The following is a 20,822-nucleotide window of genomic DNA, read 5'->3' on the forward strand; positions in this document are numbered from 1 at the left end:
AACAAATATTTATCTAGTAATTATTTTATACGAATCGACCATCGACAAGAAAAGCAGTCGACTTCGGTTGCAGAAACCAACATATTTCATATCATCAAATCGATTTCCTGTAAACCTAAGGATAAAAGTAGCAGAAACCTTGAAGCCTTATCGGGTACCAGCAGAGTGCAAAAGACGTTTGGACACTGCCTATTGATTGCTTACTGGACAAACTTTCACCGGAAGCCAATGTTATTGGTGGTTACGGGCAAAAGCCTTAGAAGACTGTTAAACGAAATTACATACGTTTAGAAAATTGTTTTAATAATAACTGGTGAGGAGGAAAGTGTTAAATAAAAAGAATATGTAGAGAATGAAGGAATAAAAAGACTAAGAATGGAAGAAAGGAGAATTAAAATCAAATAATGACGGGTGTTCATAAATTATAAGACGACCTGAAAGTCGTGTTAACTATTTATTTATAACACACAAACAAACTTATGGATGAAAAAAAATACTGAATATTGTGCGACCGTTTTGTAGTACGCAAGATTTTTTAACGAGTTTCAATAATTACCCGGGGTTCAAATAGCACGACAATTTAGACACCTGTATCTCAAATAAAGCGGAAAAACATAAGTTAAAAAAATAATACTAATATTTATTTTTATTCTTTCTCCTTGTTATTAGGAAACATCTTTCACGCCTAATACCTGTAACAACCATTTTAATATTATACCATTTACGAACATTTATGTATCCTAGGTGCAACCGCCCTTCCGCAGACTGTTTTCTTCTCACTCTGGTTTCCACGGGATCAAGCCCAGTAGCGTGCCCGGTTTTCTCGCGGTTACAGCTTGATATAACTTCGGATAATGCGGAAGGATACAAGGGATAATTGATGTAGGAATCTGTCGGAAAGCACGATTCTCCGACTCTCAGGGAATATACAAGGACTGTGATAGTTGGAGCGGCCGTGCGCCAAGGACATGAAATCTGTGGGGATGATCAACTGCAGACCACACCGAAGTCACCTTGGAGATGTTTCACCTTTTATTTCCTTTCGAGACACTGTAGTACAATACGTTATTCTGATTGTAGGGCAGCGCGATAATTCGGCTGTTGTATATAAATACAACATTGATTGTAAGAATCAAGCAGAAACTGTCTGTTTGCCTTGAAGAAACAAACTGTTGTAGTTTGTACTTGAAATTTTGATGAAACGAGCAGAAACTGTCTGCTTGCCTTGAAGAACCGAACTTTCAGAGAGCGAGTACCAACGCAATCTCGCTTTTTATATTCCCACAACGTAACTGTTCTTGAATTTTGAATTGAATACGACAATCCGATTCGCCCCCCAAAAAGTCACTTATGACGTCGGAAACGTGCCGAACAGCCACATTCAAATTCCATTGGTCCGAGTCGTAGTGGAGCAGCGGTCATCTGGCAATCGTCACTCCACACATACTAGGGCGCCCCAAACCAACGGTCACTAAACCGAATGTCGGGGGAAGAGACTTTCACACGCCACTCTCTTTCCCAATGTGATACATTGGACAAAGCCAAAAATTAATAAAATCACTTAAATTTTGATGAAGTGAGGTGTACCAAGTATCATATAATCACAACTCCTTCGTTGTATAAACCAGATTAATATGCCAAAGCCTGGTTTACCCCTCATCTCAAGTTTCAGTCCGTTCGGGAATTGAACCACGGACCCGGACTGGCACATAGGTGAACATAAGTTCGTATGCATTAAAATTGTATGATTCAATAGACAGACTAATGGATTAATGTTATTGCCACTGATGATGACCTCTTGAGGTCGAAACGCGTTTGGCACTAAGTGTTTTTTCAAAGTGTTAACAATTTTGATTGTATGCATGATTTTATATATTTTATATAAATATTCAACATTGCACGGTAGGCAAGGTTTTAAGATATTTGATATAATACCTCACTGGAGAGAAAATACGATCGCATGATACGTTTCAAATTTACATTTCATGTCTCAATGCCCAGTTGAATTTTTTTAACGCCCTACCAGACAGAACGAGAGTCACTAGCTGCTCCGTTATGCAGACACGAAGAGACGGAGATCTGCGCGGATGAATAAATGAACTACACGTGATTTCATACTCCTCAGCTACCATTGTGACTGACTACATGGAGCAGAATCCATCTTGAGAAGTTAGCAGTCTCTTAGAAAGTCTAGAAATTAACAGCATTCTATGGAACTACAAGATACATTACCATGAAGATTGCTGACTTCTGGGTTGTTTCACTGTGTAGTCTGGTATAAGGTTAACGACGTTTCAGAGGTGTTTGCTGCCTCCACTCATTACCCTGATGTTGAAGACAGCAAGTACATCGAAGTCATCGTTAAATTTATACCAGACTACACAGTGGAACAACCCAGAAGTCAGCCATCTTCAGACTCACCGCCGTGAAAACTTCAAATCTCAATACGTTATTACAGCTTACCACTTGTCCAAATCCAGAGACGAAAAAATCCAGCCCATAGTCTCACATCCTATTTCTTTCATATTAATTTTAATATTTCCACCCCATCTACATAAAGTTTTTCTGTTCTCTCTTTAAATCGTTCATTTCTATTAAAATTGAAATTAACACATTCTCCTCAGAAACTGAATTTCAAGCCCGTCTATCTGTTCCACCAATCAACACCATCAAATAAAACACGCCACCTACTGCCTGACCTATATAAGACTCCCAAAAATTCCCTACTATTACATACTCCCCTGAAGATGGCAATTGCAACGTTTGCCGAAACGTTATCAATTATTCAACGCGGTTCATCCCCGAACGCCGAAATTGCACAGGTAAAAGTACACCTTTATTTTATTACATACTTTGTATTTTTATGAAATCTTTAAAAATAGAAGGCTCTGAGTTGAAAAGTACTATTTACTTTCAAATACTTGAGATTTAATCAGTATGACCGCAATACGAGGCGCGTCCCAAAAGTAAGTTTCCCACTCGTCCCACAGCTAGCAAACCTTATATTGCGCGAAGCGACTGTGCGTACGTGATAGAGCAATGACGTAGCATGGCGCATGCACTAACGGTACTTCCCGCGTTCTCACAGTAGCATCGTTGCAGCTGTTGAAGATGGAGGTTCTTATTCCAGCTCCCGCCGACTGTGAAGTGCGGTCAGTGATAACGCTAGGCCGCACACGGCTCGACGGACAGCGAGTCTCCTGCAGGAGTTCAGCTGGGAGGTGTTTAATCATTCACCCTACAGCCCGGACCTCGCTCCCAGTGATTTCCATCTTTTCCTACACCTCAAGAAATTCCTGTCCGGTCAGCGTCAGCGTTTTGAGAATTACAGAGAGGCGGAGATGGTTGTCACACAGTGGTTCCAATCCCAGGCGGCAGACTTCTACGACACAGGTATTCAAAAGTTGGTCCCACGGTATGACAAATGTCTCAATTCCGGTGGCGAATATGTTGAAAAATAGCTGGACACTTGCTGTATCTGTTGCAATAAATATTTCCATGAAATTGTGTTTTGTTTCTGTAAACGGCCCCAGGGAAACTTACTTTTGGGACGCGCCTCGTACATACAAATATAAATAACTTTCTGCTAAGTTCCGACCTCACTTTTATTTTCTGCATCCCTAGTTTCACAAACGAGGCTCTTAAACCGAGTTCAGTAGCATAATCATTACGTCTGTGGCACAAACACCAGTAAGGCACCGAATTACAGATGATTTACGTTAATTTGTATCTAAATATGATGTCTGAGAGCTAGTGTTCCGATACTGAATCCAATCTTATACACCCAAACATGAATCTGAAGCCGTCAAAACGTTTTATCTTTAAGTCCTAGTGTTTGCATCTTCAAGATCTTTGGTTACTGTATTAATATTCATTCTGGCAATTTGTATGGTGATGAGTTACCACTTTAAGCTTGCTTATTACTGTTAATGGCGGATCGTTATTTCCTCGTTTCCGCTGTGCCAGTTACTTAATTTACTTGCGTCTTTCTTTAAAGTTAGCAAATTGAGAAGTTAATAGAAGAGACATCGCGTTTCAACCCAATTTTATCTTTAAGACTTATCTTAATATTATTCATTCTCAATGGTAAATAATTCGACCAATGATATGCATGACTTATATAGTTTTCTAAGTAACGGAAGCTAATAAGTCTTGCCTAGGACAACTTAATACGAATATCGGATTGAACAAATTCGTCATTACGGTTTAAAGATTTTATAAAAAATGTTAATGTTTCACAACGTTAGCAAATGATGTACTATGACATACAAGTAAAATATGACAAGAATAAATTATGTATCAGCTCATCGTGCATTCTACATGTCCAGTCTATTATTTTACATTATTCAGAACATGCGTAAGAATACGTCCATGTTTGAAACATTTCGTAACATGAAAAATTCCTTGGTGCGAGGATTTATTAGCCTTTGACTAAATTAAATATAGGGGACCATAATTTTCCGGCTGTTAATAACTCGCCCAGATATTAAAAGAAAAGCCTTTAGATAAAATATTTATAAAAATTATAATTATTTTATTAAAGTCGTAAGACATTATTCTGAAATATATTATCATTTTAAGAAAATTAAACTAATAACAAACAGTGTGTTGCTAATGGCTCGTTACTAAGCAATGCTTGTAATTATATTAAATAAAGATCGGTAAGATATTTAGATTTATAGAATATAGCTAGTAGATTATCTATCATACGCCTACAATAAAAATAAAAATATTATTCAATGAAGAAAATGGGGAATTTCTTGACTGGTTGGACAACTGAACAAGGAATATGTTTCTAAGTGTGTTCATAATGCTCTTCTTGAGACACTCTTAAGTCAGAACGTAAGTATAAACTATACGATGTTTAGTTTCTTGTCCTACAGAATCGCGGTTAATCAGGGGAATGGTAAGTCTTACATAACAGTAACAGAATTTGATTTCGATAGTGTTTTACACTAGTTCCAGAAGATGTTAATGTTCTAACGGTAAGTAACAAACTCTAGCCGGGCGATAATTTGAGAAGATTTACTTCAGAGACTGAGAGGATCATCGTTAGAGAGATGAGTTTTACTTCAAGTGCACGGAGAAGCAAAGGGAGGTCATTATTGAATGAGACACAAATGTAGCAAAGCCTTCCCTGCAGAGAAACGGTCTGTGCTACCAATTTGTGAGGTCATACCACACACACACAGACACACAGATAGTTACGCAGATTCTGTGAGGAATTCCTTAAAATTAGGCCCAAATAAACCTCATTTCTCACAGCATTTCAAGCGATCGATTGAACGAACGTGACAAAAGACCAGCAGCAACGAAATTTCTCACAAGCAGAACAACCATCATCAAAGATGATCTTGGCCCATCAGTCAGCCACAAAAACGTACCTTGTGCTGCGGGACGGATGCCTCGGTGAGATCGACATATGCGCCAGATATCACCACGCTCCCCGTCTCTTTCACCTTGGTCTGAAAGTGGATACGGTTCCCCTGTTCCCCGAATGTTTTCCTTATTTTACTTTTTTTAAGTAACAATGAAGACCCGAATTAATACAATCCTGAGAATGTATATTTGAGATTTTCACGACGGTGAGTCTGAAGATTTCTGTCTTCTGGGTTGTTGCGCCGTGTAGTCTGGTAGACGTTTACCGATGTTTCAGAGGTCCGTGCTGCCTCCATTATCAGGGCGATCGAACAGTTTTCATCGAATTTTTACGTTCGTAAATAGAGGTCAAGCTTTAATAAAATAACACTAACAAGTATATTTCAATCAACAAGAATAAACCACTCACCTGACATGATGTTCCCCACCAGGGTAAACGGCAAACACAGCACATTGACCAGAAGATCAGCGCAGGCGAGATTTGCGATGAACAGGTTCGTCGGCGACCTCATCCTGGGACTGCGATACACGACTCCTACGACGAAGCAGTTTCCAACAACGCCGACAGCAAACACCAGGGCGTAGGCGACACAGAAGAAAACAGTGACCGATAGAGGGTGACGGAACTTATACACGACGTAGGTCACTGTTGTGGGGCCAATACGACTGACGTTGTAGACCTCTGCTGACGTCATATTCGGCCACCAATCGCAGAAGCTTCTGTTGGGATGGCATCTGTGACAAAGAGATCAGCGAAGTCGAATGAAATCGTAATTAAATAGGCATGTCATCATGGAAATATAAAACACAGGCCTAAAGTGATGATGGAGGCAACAAGGACCTCTGAAACGTCGTTAAACGTCTACCAGACTACACGGAGTTGTAACTCAACACAGCCGTCTTCGGATTCACCACCGTGAGAAGTTGAAATCCGACAAAATTAACGTAAGATTTCATCTAACAGACGTGAAGTGTCTGAAGCAGAATCAGTACGTAACAAGAAGAAAGGAAATAAAGAAGAAAACATAAAAAAATCGAAAGAAATGTAAAAATACAAAGAGGAAATTTATAAATGAAGGAAGACAATAGAATTAGAAGAAATAAATCAATAATAAGAAACACAATAAGAATAATACAAGGTGTTATTGTGCTAACATTAGTCTATAGTTAAAAATATAATTTCCAGTAAGTACTTGTTTGATACATTTAAATACAATTTACACAAGCCCTTGTATACCACCTGAAGATGGTCTATGAAACATGCAGTGGAAAAGTGGTAAACAAGATACTGGAATAAGCAAGCTGTGTAAAAGGATAATAATCATTATTATTCCATATATTCACCATTTTACAGGATATTTACTTTCATGTACCCGAGACAAACCTTACCCCTGAGGTACATAGTGCAGCAGCTATTTCCGAAATACATTTTGTTTATAATGTGTTACATGCATTAAATAGTTTCATTGTGAGGGATGAATATATATTTTACGACAGCGTCTTTCGAATGATGTATGAAAATCCTAAAATGGCAGTTTTCTGAGGTTTCCTGATGTTCGCATTATTATTATTATTATACATTATATTATATTTTATTATCCAATTCAGCAGTGTGCCTCTAATAAAGATTGGTAAACACCTGGACGTCCTTGTAGGTTGTGACGTCATGTGACAACGATGAAGAACAATATATTAACATACAGAGTATACACAAAAGAAAGGTGCGGTTTCAAAAGTTGGAAAGCTGGTTGTTACCCCAACTGAATACCAATTATGACGATTACATTCTACAACTGGACGGAGCTCCCCCCCCCCCCAATTTTCACAGGACTGTACGAGTGTTTTTCCACAGCGCTGGATCGGACGTGCTGCTGCAAATGGAGACGACAACCTTCTCCCTTGGCCACCCCGTTCGCCAGATCTTACACCGTGCGATTTCTTTCTTTGGGGGTTCGTTAAAGACAGCGTTTATGTACCACCATTGCCCACGTCCATCCATGAACTTCGTGATCGGATAACGCATGCACTGCAGGCCATTACAGCTGACATGCTACACCGAGTCTGGGATGAGTTTGATTACCGTGTGGATGTGTGTCGTGTGATCCAGGGTGCACACATTGAAGGATTGTAATTAACGCATGAGAAACTTGGACAGTTGACGCCGCTGACGGTGTATGTTGTGCCCGTGTAAGGTGAGAAATAAATTGTTTATTAACTTTTGAAACCGCACCATTCTTTTGTGTATACTCTGTATATAAACGGAATCTTCTGACTGAGCACAAACTGGCGGTGGGCTCTTGTAAAGACGATATTAAATATTCAGATTTCATAAAAAGTGGGAGATTCTTGACTAGATGAGCAACTATCAGCTTCGAAAAGAGACTGTTACATACATTTGATTACTTAGTGCGTTATATGATATTTGATATATTTAAGGCAGTCAAAACGTCGATGTTGATCTTATGGATTTAACGCCTTCTGGATTCACTTCGGAGGAACATGCTGTCTCTATCTTCAGCACTACTATTCTACGCGGCGTAATAACACAGAAGACCAACAATGATGTCTTGATCTTGAGAATATCAAATCTCATATAGTACATTAATTAAGTAATAAATTAATGCAATAGTTCCCAACACACTCCAATTTCATAAGGAACTTTACAATTAATTGTTCGTATTGTGGGTTACAATGTTTCACGACCCGTTTACCTGTTCATTTCGTTTGGTGATACTAAGCAACTGCAAGGGTTTCATTTGTCTTTATGAACGTATCAACGGTGAAGGTACGTTCTGATAATCAAATGGCCAACACAATTAATTAGACCGGCAATGCACCACTCTGATGGCTTCCCTCCTGCAATCGAACCAAGTGTAGAGCGCAACAAATTGACTTAGTTCACGGTAAGCAATCGACTGCGATGGAGATAAACAGTGTAGAACACGTTCTATCGTCTATCGTCTGCAGTGGTATTGGGGGAACTGGTTCTCAGGTCACTTCTTAGGCTGAATATGAGGCAGAAGAAATTACAGGATGAAATAAGGCCTCTAGACACAGGGCAATACAGGGCATATATTTCCATGAGATTACTTTAAATATAATTTAAATAAGACAATTTACACTTGGCATTTCTGTATATTTCCTGGTAACAACAAAGCGTTTTGGAATGGATTAGTTATCTATATTTACCGTCAAATAACATAGTTTTAGTATTTTACCTTATAAGAAACGTATTTAAAGTTACACGCTTCAAATGTTGTCCCACTTTTAAACACCTTCAGAGCTTAGCAATGCAGTAACTAATTCGTTTCATGAAATAATCTAAGGTTACTATTTATTATCGTCTTGTGGAAACTATTCGGCTAGCGGCAAAGGCGGTAAGCAAATCTGACACTTCGGTCAATATCTACCAGACTACTACTGGTACAGCATTCTAATAGACATTCATCTTCATACTATTTGCCTATTTCAAAGATAACCTCAAATTATAATTTTGTAAGTTAAAAGGAAAATATTATTTGTTTGATCTCAACAATTAATAGCCTTACGTTGAGTAATATAATAAAAAGTCACTAATAAACTCCATTCTGAACGACATAGACCAAGTTCTTACATTACTTAAGATCGATTTTCATATTTAGCTCGCACCTAGGTACAGGATTTCAACGTGGTTTCTTGTCTTCTAACCAAACTCCGTGGATCATAGTAATTGAGAACCAGATAGACATTCAACTAGTCAATAAATTCATCACCTTTTATGAAACCCGAAGGTCCATTACCGTGTTCACTACAGACGCCACAAGAATCTATCCTAAGCCAGATGAATCCAATCCACTGAATCCTATATCCCTAGTAACCATTTTAATATTATCCATCATTTACGTCTATATATTCTGAGTGCTCATACCTAAAGAATTTCAAATTAAAATTTTGTATGTATTTTCTATCTCCCTCACGCACGCGACATGTTCAGCCCATCTCTTACTCCTTGAATCGCTCTTCCTAATATTTAATGAAGATTACAAAGTATGAAGCTCATTTTCGATTTTATCCATCCTGCTGTTACGTCAACCCTCTTAGGCCCAAAAAGTTTCCTACGCAACCTCTTCTGAAACTCCCTGAATCTCTTTTCTTCCTTCAAAGTGACAGACCAGATTTCACACCCACAAAAAACATTACGTAAATTTATAGTTTTTAAATGTTTTTATCTTTAAGAGTATATATAAGTAACACGAATTTCTGAACTTCGTTGTAGCAAGATATAGTCTGCTCTTAACTCCCTCTTGCATTCAATTCTGGTTTGTTAACGTTATTCACAGATATTTTTACTTTGCCATATTTTGAAAGGATATATTAGCTACTTTCATACAATGGCTTTGTCCTGTAGTCTGACGAAAAATATAATGTACCTTCCCTTCTTATAAGCAATATGATTGTTTGCTATGTGTTTCTCCCAAATTAAAATTTCAAAAGTTCTCCGTAAATTATTAATTTGATTATACTGTACTGAAATAAACGGAATAAACTTCAAAGAGGCCCATTTGGTAAGTCATTAATAAGAGACGCAACATACACTGGCATATAACAGTTTTTCTTTTTGAAATTATCTTGAAACCTGACCTCGTAGCAACAAATTGGTAATTACATTGAGCTTATTCATGTCCATATTAGGAGGCTTATGCAATTTCATTGTCGATGCTGGGAGAAGGTTAATTACACGGTACAAACATTTAAAAGTAGTTCAACCTGCTGGAACCGATTATGTTACAGTCGCCTGTAGAGATCGACCACAGAGCTCGTATAAATTCACTCGATTCTACAAACTAATCGCGAATCTCCCATGGTGAATGCAGAATTTCATCGCCCTACATGAGTTCAAAATTTCTTTCAGCATGATAACGATGTCATGAGTTCTCGTGCTCAAAAAATTGACATATAAAAATGGGAAAAAAACACGCAACGTTAATTTGAAACATTGAAAAAAATGTTATTTATATTTCATTCGTCTTGGTTTTAAATAAATAGCCACGTGAACACAAAGGAGTATCTACCTGAGCAGATAATAAACGTCTTGTACATTCATGTACCCGAGATAATGGAAAACATTTGTAGCATCTCCTGTAACGCAGGTATGTAAAGTTCACTTTACGCTAATTCTACGTTCTACCACCGCAGCTGACCGATTAAAAAATTCGGCAACTAATGCAGAGTTTGCGCATAGCGGAAAGGCCGTGCCGCGGTCTAATCACCAAATATTTTCCCTATAGTCGGTCTGATAACACATCCTCTTTAAAAATAATATAGTTGTTCGTCGAACAGCAACGTAATGGCAATTTTATTTGTACGTATTGTTTAAAAAATCTTAAATTGTGACTTGTGGGTTACATGGCTATTGTACAAGGTAACTTTGGTCCATCTAAACAAATGATTTATCTCTCGAATTCAGATGCGACATACAATGGAACTAAATTCCTTGGTTGATATTCACCGTCGTATGAGTGGCGAACTAATTTCGGTTTCATAAAATTAAAAGGACCTAATTTAAGAATTAAGGATGGTAGGAATGTGACAAGGACATAACAGGTAACAAAATAAAGAGAGGTTACCACTTTGTACACCAAGACGTAGATGGAAGGGAAATATTAAAATGGGTATTCCTAGGGCTTTATAGTGTAAAATGAGTTCATCTGAGTCAGAATAGTGACTAATGGTGGTATCTCGTGAACACGGAAATTAAACTTCGGAATTCATATTTGGCGGAAAATTTCTCAAATTGTTGAGAAACTACCAGTTTCTCAAGAAGATATCTACTCCATGGTGAAAGAATTTAAACTTAAGGTTAAGTTTACATATGTGTGCTAGTACCTTGCCAGTATTTATAGCTTTGTCCTATGTTGAGTTTTTTAGACAGCGCAAACGTGAAGCAAACTGTGTTGCGGGTCGGCCCTGTTTGACTGTACAAGCGTCCGAGCTTGTAAAATAGAACTCGCTGTAGTGCCCTGCCACGCTTCACCTAGAGGTTACTTTCTACTTCGTTCAAAAAAAAAATTATAGCAAACTACTTATTTTACAATGAATGGAAGTGTTTCCTTTATATATAGATAGTACACAAACATTTCGTCCTGCCCTGTGGAAACTGTGGACGCTCACAGAAGTGTAGATTCAATATTATTTTAAGAAGCATGAGGAACATTGCATCTGGGTCCTGAACCGACACAAGAATTATTATAAAATCCGAGAGTCGTCAACATTCACTATTCAGTGATATCAAATTGGGAAACCTCCATCACAGAGTAACAGCAACCAAAATAAAAGCTAATACCACAGAGGCGTCGAGGTAGCAAATGTCTTGCTGTCCGAAAATTTTAAACAACAGCGTGGATCTAACGGAAAGTAGCCACCTGACAAGAAATATCCCGAATGTTTTCAAATTTTAGGGAGAAACAAAAGTGTATTAAAATCAAAATGAAGAGGAAAATATTTTATGTTAAGAAGGATGAAAAAGCGAGACATTTTTATACTGCATCAACGGTTTAAACTTGATAAGTAGTTTTGAAAACTCGTTCTACATTTCATATTAAGCAGTCTTCTCAAGAAACAATCCCTCTACATATTCACCCTTGTTCCACCCGAGCTGGATAAAATTACTTTTGTAATGTCTCACAGCTAAAGAAGGCATCGATAAATAATGAAAATTCCTTATAAACTTTCCGCCTGTCTCGTATATAACAATAAATGTATTGGTTTTGAGTTTTACACGATACCCATAAAAGCACATGAGTAACTTCGGCTTTCGAGTTTGAGCCGAGTCAAATTTTGAGTATTAACCAATGTTCAAAGTAAATGTGTAGTGATGTTTGCGGAAACGTCTGTTAATACTCAATATTTAGCGCGGTTTACACCTGAAAGCCGACGTTACACACCGACCTCCAGCCGCAAAAACCCAATGACATGAAAAGGTATTTGGGTGCTACAACTGAAGTGACCGGACAGGTTACACGGGACCGAAAGACGGTCGGATAAAGCGGAAGACCAATGAGAAATACGGGGGTAAAATCAAATAAATTTACAACTCAATTTACGATATTAAATTACGAAGAAAATACGACACCAAATAAAATATCTCACAAACAAAGAATTTATAACAATAAATATTTATAAATATGTAAATAAATTAATAATGGGTATTTGAATTTGAGCCTCCTTCCTCTTCTTTGCGTCAAGGTCACGCCAGTGCCTAAATAGTCTGTAGCGGTCACCTCCCATTTTTGCTCGTTCAACGTAAGCAAATTCATCCATCACTATGACTAACGGCGCGTCGGATAAAACGGAACGTTAGATAACAAGGGTAAGATAATCGGGATTCTACTGTACCTATCTTTTAACCATCAGACTCAAGTAATCAGTTCCGTGGCCAAAGTAGCGCTACACGGACACCCGGTATTTTAACCAAATGAGTGGATTAATTAATTCATTAGTTTCTAAGAGGGGCAAAGTGACAAGAGGCTGGAGAAACTTCATAATGAGATGTTTCAAAATGTGTACTCTTCATCATATGCTATTAACGTGATCAAATTAAAGACGCGGCTTAAACTGCAGTAGAGATGATAAAATGAGACATTTATACAAAGCTTATGACGTAAAGCCTGAAGGAAAGGAACCACATCGAAAATAAATGCGTAGATCAGAGGATAATATTAAAATGGTTCTTAGGAAAATATTTTTGGAGGGTGTGGATTTGTTCATCTTCTACAGGATACAGACAAGTGGCGGGCTCTTGTGAACACGGCAATTAACTTTAGGGTTCCATAAAAAAAGCGAAATTCCTTGAGCGACTGTCAGTTAATCAAGGCGATTATGCTCCAGTGAGTAAACAAATTAAGTACATAATTTGTATTAGTAATTCTACAATGTAATAGTTTTTCCACACTAGAAAGAAAATGTCTAAAACAGCCAACTTTCTGTACTCAGGGGATAATCATTAAGTTAGTGACGTTAGACCTAGGCTCAAATTTCGACAGATCAGTTAAAATTTAGGTATTTTGATTGCTTAAATGTTATGCTAATACCAAATAACCTCGTCTTTGATAGTATGAAAATTACGTCACATCTCATGCAAAGGTGTGAAGACCAGATATTCAGTCGAGTCCACTCAAAATGACAAAATTATTCGGAGGGGAAAAATATTTGGGGTAATTTTGGGTTAGGTTCACGTCGATTTGAAGGTGGACTGAAACCTTCTAAACTAAGATTTTAGTCCAGTACCGTAAAATATAAAACACTGCAAAGCTACACAAATTAGAAGTCTGAAGAACGATTTGCAGCGTCTAATTCTATAAAGAAGATTTTTCTTCAAGAACCTGTTAGTAAAAGACATTCATATAATTTTAGAAAAGCCCGTTGATTAATTTCCGCGTTCACAAGACCCACCATTAGTCTCTACCTTCACGTTTTTAAACAAGAATTTTGCCTAAAAACTATGCTTAATAATTAAACAAAATAAAGTGACGTCAAAGTTGGATAACTACAATAGTTTCATAACAGTGCTTGTGAGAGTATTTTGCTGCAAAGAGTAATGACACATTAACAAGACAAGCATGTCGTCTATGACAAACGCTTTGTGATCTTGTGTGAAAATTTTGCTTCTTCGAAATAGCTTCATAGCACAAAGGACGCACAAGAAACAAAGGCACATTCTCGCAAGTTCGTTCTTGAAATATTGTATGTAGTTGTTAGTGTAAATAAAGGAGTTCGTCATCCGGTGGACAGCGAACTTCTAATATGGCGGCCATTAATAATTTAATGTTTTGTGTAGTCACAAAAGGCAATATGTTGCGAGAACGCGAAATGGCCCAGATCAGGGTACAGTGTTCGACTCTTGTGAACGCAATATTAAGCCTTCGAGTCTACAGAGGGCGGGCAATTCTTCAGCTTCTCACGCCACTAAATAGAACGCCAACCCATATAATATACGTACTCGTATTACAAGTAATTCCCTGTCAAAAATGACGGATAAATCTGTAGTAGTAAACATTTTTCACCAATATGAATAAGTATTGCAAAAACAGTTAATAGTTGTTTATGACGTTACTGGCCGTTTCATATTACCGAAGTTTTTGGCGTGGCTATAATTATTCAGTTTAGGAAACAGCTTTACTTCTACTGATTTTAAAAATGATCAAGTGTAGTAAAGTATGGTTCTGTTTGTGCAACAAAAACTATAACATCAAGTATTCAAGTAATATGAAGCGCATTGATATTAGTACATCATTTATAATTCCTTTTGTCGAGCGCGCTTAAAAAGCGTACTGTGTATTTTTACAGTCTAATTTTGTTTAATGAAGTATTTAATAACATTACCTATAACCCACATATATATCCATTATTCACATACATTTTTGTTGAATTCAAGTATTCTTTATTTAACGTATTACACTATTTTACCCACAATTTCCAATGTTTTTAAATGCTTTATCTTGTACAATCTTTGGTAATACACAAACAATTTGTAAGATTTCAATTTCTCAAGGCGCCAGGTACGGAAATGTATTTTGGGTTGTTGTACCGTGCGGTCTGAAAGTTTACCGACGTTTCAGAGGTATTTGATGGGGGCAGCAGTTACGTCTGAAACGTTGGTAAACTTCTACCAGACCACACGTCACAACCCAGAAGACAGCCATTTTAATATCCAGAATTCCATGTTTGTAAATATCTGCAAGGATTTTAACACAGTATGTGACACGATCATTAATAACAATAGTTCAGCAGAAAAAAAAGTCCTCGTTAAGTTCTAAAACGAAGCGTTCTGTCTTCTGGGTTGTTGCGCTGTGTAGTCTGGTCGATGGTTACCAACGTTTCAGAGGTCATACTGCCTCCGTCATCAGGGCGATGAGTATGAAGATTTCTGTCTTCTGGGTTGTTGCGCTGTGTAGTCTGGCCGATGGTTACTAACGTTTCAGAGGTCATACTGCCTGGTGATGGAGGCAGTATGACCTCTGAAACGTTGGTTAACATCGACCAGACTACACAGCGTAACGACCCAGAATAAGAGAAAGCTTCATACTCACATCTGTTGAAACCTCAAATCTTACAAGTTCTAAAACCTTTCAGTACGAGTTATAAGTGTCATCAAGACTGACCTATTTGTACTTCGAGGGTCCTTCTTCCCACTGTATATTTCCGACTTTAAAATATAAAATACAATTAATCAGAATTCATTTTGTTAGAGAAGTCTGACAGCGATTTCTTCAGTCTTGGCTCCTAAGTGAAAAGTAATTGATCGGGATATTCGGTTCATTTGAAGCATTAGCAGTGTCGTTTCGTCTTAGTAAAGGAGATTCATTTTCATTGCGTACGATTCTACTAAATTATATAACGAAGTTCTTTCTGTCACTACTTGTTTAAACCTGAATCTCCCTTTGATGAATTGCGTTTCAGTATGGAATATGAACGTCTCCATTTTAAAAGAAAATCTAAATGCGACTAGCAGCTGCAACTAAGTGGAAGTGACTAATAATTTATGAATCAGATGCCACAAAAGTTACTGTCTAAGTTATTTTACCTTTAAACTTTATAATCACAGTGCATTATGCTGCATGTGACAGGTTTGCCAACTTATAAAAACCGTTCCAAATTAAATACGACTGTAGTTAATGGATATCACAGGAATGACATTTAAATTAAGGATAATAAAACATGGCAGTGGTTTAAAAAAAGAGACAGGAATTTGGGATGGTCTGGATGGTCTGAATGTTTTGATTCATGTACTGACCGGGTGAATAGAAAATTTGGTGTGAAGACTGGGGCCTCAAACAGTTTATGAATTTTGAGTCAATGAGAGAATATGTCATAAGAACTGTGTATTGCACTCAATAAAGCCATTTTATGGTATCCTAGATGATTCAGATGTAAGCCGCTGGCACAAGAAATATATCACTTCGGTTCACGCCCCAGCCGCGGTGGTAAAGAGGAGATCTATCTGACCCTTAATTTCCTATGATTTATTATTTACAGCAGAAAAACAAAGAGGATTAAATGGGCGAGACATGTAGCACGCATGGAATAGATTAGATGCAGCTTACAATATCTTAGTAGAAAAACATGAAGAGAAGATATCAATTTCGAGGGACAGATGTAGACTGAAGAATAATATTAAAATGGATCGTAAAGAATAGTATTGGAAGGTGTGAACTCGATTCATCTGGCTAAGGATACGGACCATTGGTGTGCTTAATTAAAAAAGTTAATGAGAATTTGTTCACAAAAAAGAAGGTAAGAAATGGTTTGAACAGCTGGGCGATTACTGATTACTGAAGACACTTCGCTAGTGTCATTACGGCAGAAAATATAAGGATAAGATGCATGGGACATGTAGAACGTACGACGGTAACGAATTTAGTCATAATACTTGTAGTTATGGTACAAAGGTTTCGATAATTCTTTTTAAGTTTCCCATTCATTTCGTAATTTCAATTCCACATCCACGCCTGATTTGACACCTGCTCCCATTGGCTCGGGGCAGGTTACTCCATTCACGGTCCGGCTCCTATAAACCTAGCCCTATCCACCCAATTGGCATATTCATCGCCCTGATGACGGAGGCAGTATGACCTCTGAAACGTTGATAAACATCGATCATACTACACAGCGCAACAAACCAGAAGACGGAAATCTTCTAATTTCAATTACTTTTCTTCATGTTTTTCATCTGTTATTTTTGCATCGTTTGTTATTTCCTACATGGCACGTCAAGGAATACTTATTTTTATACATCCTATCCTTGCTGATTTTCAAGCATTATCAGTGTTGCATAATCTTTAAGCTTCGTCGTATATGTTTCTACACGAACACGATTATATTTCACGTTTTTATTTTATATTATGAACCTTCATCCTGCGTAATTTAGGGATATCTCGACACCTTAAGAAAGAACTCTAGGTTTCAGGAATATTTTTTGAAAATTAAAAACAGAAATTTTCGTATATTATCCAAGGAGGTATGTTTTATTTGTACTACAATAATAAAGCAGGTAAGTTTAAGGGAAACAGTGCAATTAACAAAAAAAGAAATGGAAGCAAAATGTCGACTTCTCCCTGTGTTTGGGGAGATTTCGACATGTGCATGGGAAATATTAGGAGACTGTAACTACTGAACAGAAACAACTTGAATTCATAAAATAATGTCAATAAACAGTAAATATGCAAAATTAAAAACAGGCGTTACATGTGAACTGATTATCTGCTCCATTTTCCACGCAAGTTTCATGAAACCATCTTCCACAGTCGCCGAGACATTTAACCCATTGTTCGCCAGCTTTGTCATCGTAATAGTAGGCACTGCACACACCACAGTAATTTTCAACACGGTTGATGTTACCTGAGGAGCTGGGAACATCCGTCCCGAGCCGTCGCTTTGAATGGCGGCTAATAATTGTCTTCATTTCAATACGCCTGTTTGGCTTTTCACTTTTCTGTCTGCTCTCTCTCAGTTTTGCCCTGAAGGCTGCTGATGTTACAACAGCCGATTCCTGTTTCCTCCTTCCTTTGCGAATAGAGGAGTCACTTCGGGATTTTACCACTGGAACTGGTGACAATTCTTCAAAGGACGTAGACGTTGATGAGGGTGCAGGAGAGTCAAGACGAACAGGATCTCCACCATTCAGAGCTGGCACAAGCTCATACTCGAAGACATCATCTGCCAGTACGCCAGGGTTGTATGGGTAGATTCCACATTTTCGAACCCCACTAGTCAAATTACCAACTGTTGCTGACTTATCCCATGCCAAGTGAACACCGTATCATAAGGTTCATAACCAGAAAAAGATATATTAGGGAGAACTCAACATGTCGAGTTCTCCCCAGTACACTGTGTCGAAACCTCCCTGACTTACACGATTACAATACACATGTCACCACTGGTCACAGTTGAAGTTTTTGTCAGTTCACATAGCATGGCTGTCCTTTAGAAAGTGCGAGTTGTCACCACAATAACTATTAATCCATAAATGCCATGTGCATCCAGTGTAATTATCATTATCTGGAATGTAATTATTATAGCATGTGCTATTTAGGGTATGTAAAACTCACCTGGTCGTCTTTGAGGGTTCCGTACGAGGTTGAGACTTGCAAAAACAGACTCCTTTGAAGTTGCACGTTGATCGCAGTATGGTAGGCTATCTTCTGTACAATTACAGTCTTTGCCACTACAGTGCAGCTGTCGCTAGAGTGAAATTTGTTAAAAGTGTCGAGATCTCCCAGATGTCGAGATCTCCCTAAATTACTATATCATTTGTTTACATTTACTTTATAACGCATAATTTTATCGTTTGCTACTGATATAATGTCCGACCAGAAAATGTCTTTCTAATTAATTTTCTCAAATCTCTATCAACAAACTAAACGTTTTTTACCTTCAGGGCGCTTCAGACAAACCTCAAAAGGTCACCATGGGGTTAAACTGTATTAAAATGAGCGAAACGGACGACGACGTCTGAGTTTCAGACGCTTCTGCGCATCCACTATCACATGTTCTCGTCAGTCAGTCAGCTTCAGACAGTTTGTATATAAAGTATTCAGTTACTTCGAGCGTGAAGGAGAAACCATTTGTATATACAGAGTGATAGAAAAGTCACGCAACCCACACGCGACATATTCTGTTTTTAAACAAAAAATTAATTACAGTGAAATCAGAAAGCAAAAAAGAATGTTATATTAAGTGTTTAAGTGTGAACCTTGTTCAGCGATGCATGCATTTAATATTTTCCTCGTGTCTGGTGCAAGCCGGGGAAGAATTTCTGCTGTGATGTTTAAATTGCACAACTCAGTATTTTGTTGAAATTCTTCCAATGTTTGGCACAACAGAATCGGAAAATGTCCAAATTTATTCTGCAAGTAAGAACGCGATGCTAGTCAGTGTTCGACAATGGGCACTCGTTGCACCTGTCAAAAAGACATCCTCGCACTTCGACTGCTGAAAGACAACTGACGGACTGGCTGTAGCAGGTTAAAACATCACGTGACCTGCGAGGGCTTTGTATAGTCAGAGCGATATTGTGTGTTTATCAATCCACTCGAATTGCATTTAATTGCAACCATCAATAAATACTTCAATATGTACTATGTGACTCATCCACCACTCTGTATAAATCTTCGTCTTGGTGATACAGGCCTTTGTTTTTTTCAATAACTTTAGGACATCCCTCGATGGACGCCGATTTTAATCTACACTACAGCAACGCTACGTATTTTAGATCATTCAGCAATATATCTGAAAATTAATTACCATGTTCATAAACATCTCACGAAAATGAGCCCCCAAGTATTTGTAACATCACGTAGAAACACATCGTTCGTTATATTTTAATTACATTAAGACCGATACATAATTATGCATTACATCACTGCCACAGCGAAAATAATTGAAGGCAATGGATTACTGTCTGGAATGCTTAGTCATCAAGTTTGCTGAAGTACGAGGGTCGCTCATTAAGTAATGCCCCACATTTTTTTTCTCAGCCAATAATGAAGATAGAAAAGTGTACTTTTACATGCTTGAGATTTGATGTTTCCCGCGTTCGTGTACGGAGTTTCAAATGATTCCAACCGATAGCGGAGCTGTAGTGAACTGTTAAAATGGCGTCTGTGAACGACTCTCGTTACAAGCAACGAGCTGTAATTGAATTCCTTGTTGCTGAAAAAGAAACGGTGGTGAACATTCATAAACGTTTGTGTGCTGTGTATGGAAGCTGTGCAGTCGATAGGAGCACCGTTGGTCGCTGGGCTAAGAGAGTTAAAGCTTCAGGAAGTGAAGAAACCGAGCTCCGTGATCTGCCGCGCTCTGGGCGTCCTGCCACAGCCACCACTCCAGACATGTTGAACCGCGCGGATGCCATTATTCGTGAGGATCGGCGCATCACAACTCGACAATTGGCCCAACAGCTTTCAGTTAGCAATGGAAGTGTGATTGCAATTATCCAGGCTCTCGCATATTCGAAGGTGTGCGCAAGATGGGTTCCACGAAGTCTCACAGCAGACCACAGGATTCAAAGGAAAACGATTTCTTCTGAATTGTTGGAGCGTTTTGATGCTGAGGGAGAGGTCTTTCTGTCCCGGATCATTACAGGTGACGAAACCTGGATACACCACTTTGAGCCAGAGACAAAAAGGCAGTCAATGGAGTGGCATCATCCTCAATCACCGAGAAAGAAGAAATTCAAGACAACTCCCTCCGCCGGAAAAGTCATGATGACTGTCTTTTGGGACAGTGATGGGGTCATTCTTGTGGATGTGATGCCAAGAGGTGCGACCATCAATTCAGACGCGTACATCAGGACCCTGAAAACCCTCAAGAAGCGTTTTCGACGAGTTCGGCCTCACAAGCATCCAGCAGAAATTTTGCTCCTGCACGACAATGCACGCCCTCACACAAGTCTGAGAACCCGGGAA

The 20,822-nt window shown here is 38.3% G+C and overlaps 1 protein-coding gene across 1 annotated transcript in view; it reads right to left on the bottom strand.

Moving 5' to 3' along the window:
- The window catches only part of LOC110828724 (neuropeptide SIFamide receptor), a 49,024-nt gene that overhangs the window by 18,183 nt on the left and 10,019 nt on the right, over positions 1 to 20,822 (bottom strand). The window contains exon 3 of the mRNA XM_022061699.2: positions 5,789 to 6,114. Within this exon, the coding sequence (XP_021917391.1) occupies positions 5,789 to 6,114 (326 nt within the window). The remainder of the gene's footprint in view (positions 1 to 5,788; positions 6,115 to 20,822) is intronic.

This window comes from Zootermopsis nevadensis, unplaced genomic scaffold (genome assembly GCF_977971745.1).
Source record: "Zootermopsis nevadensis isolate Lab colony 2312 unplaced genomic scaffold, Znev_1.0 Znev_ptg000016l, whole genome shotgun sequence".
In the NCBI taxonomy this organism is placed as follows: domain Eukaryota; kingdom Metazoa; phylum Arthropoda; class Insecta; order Blattodea; family Termopsidae; genus Zootermopsis; species Zootermopsis nevadensis.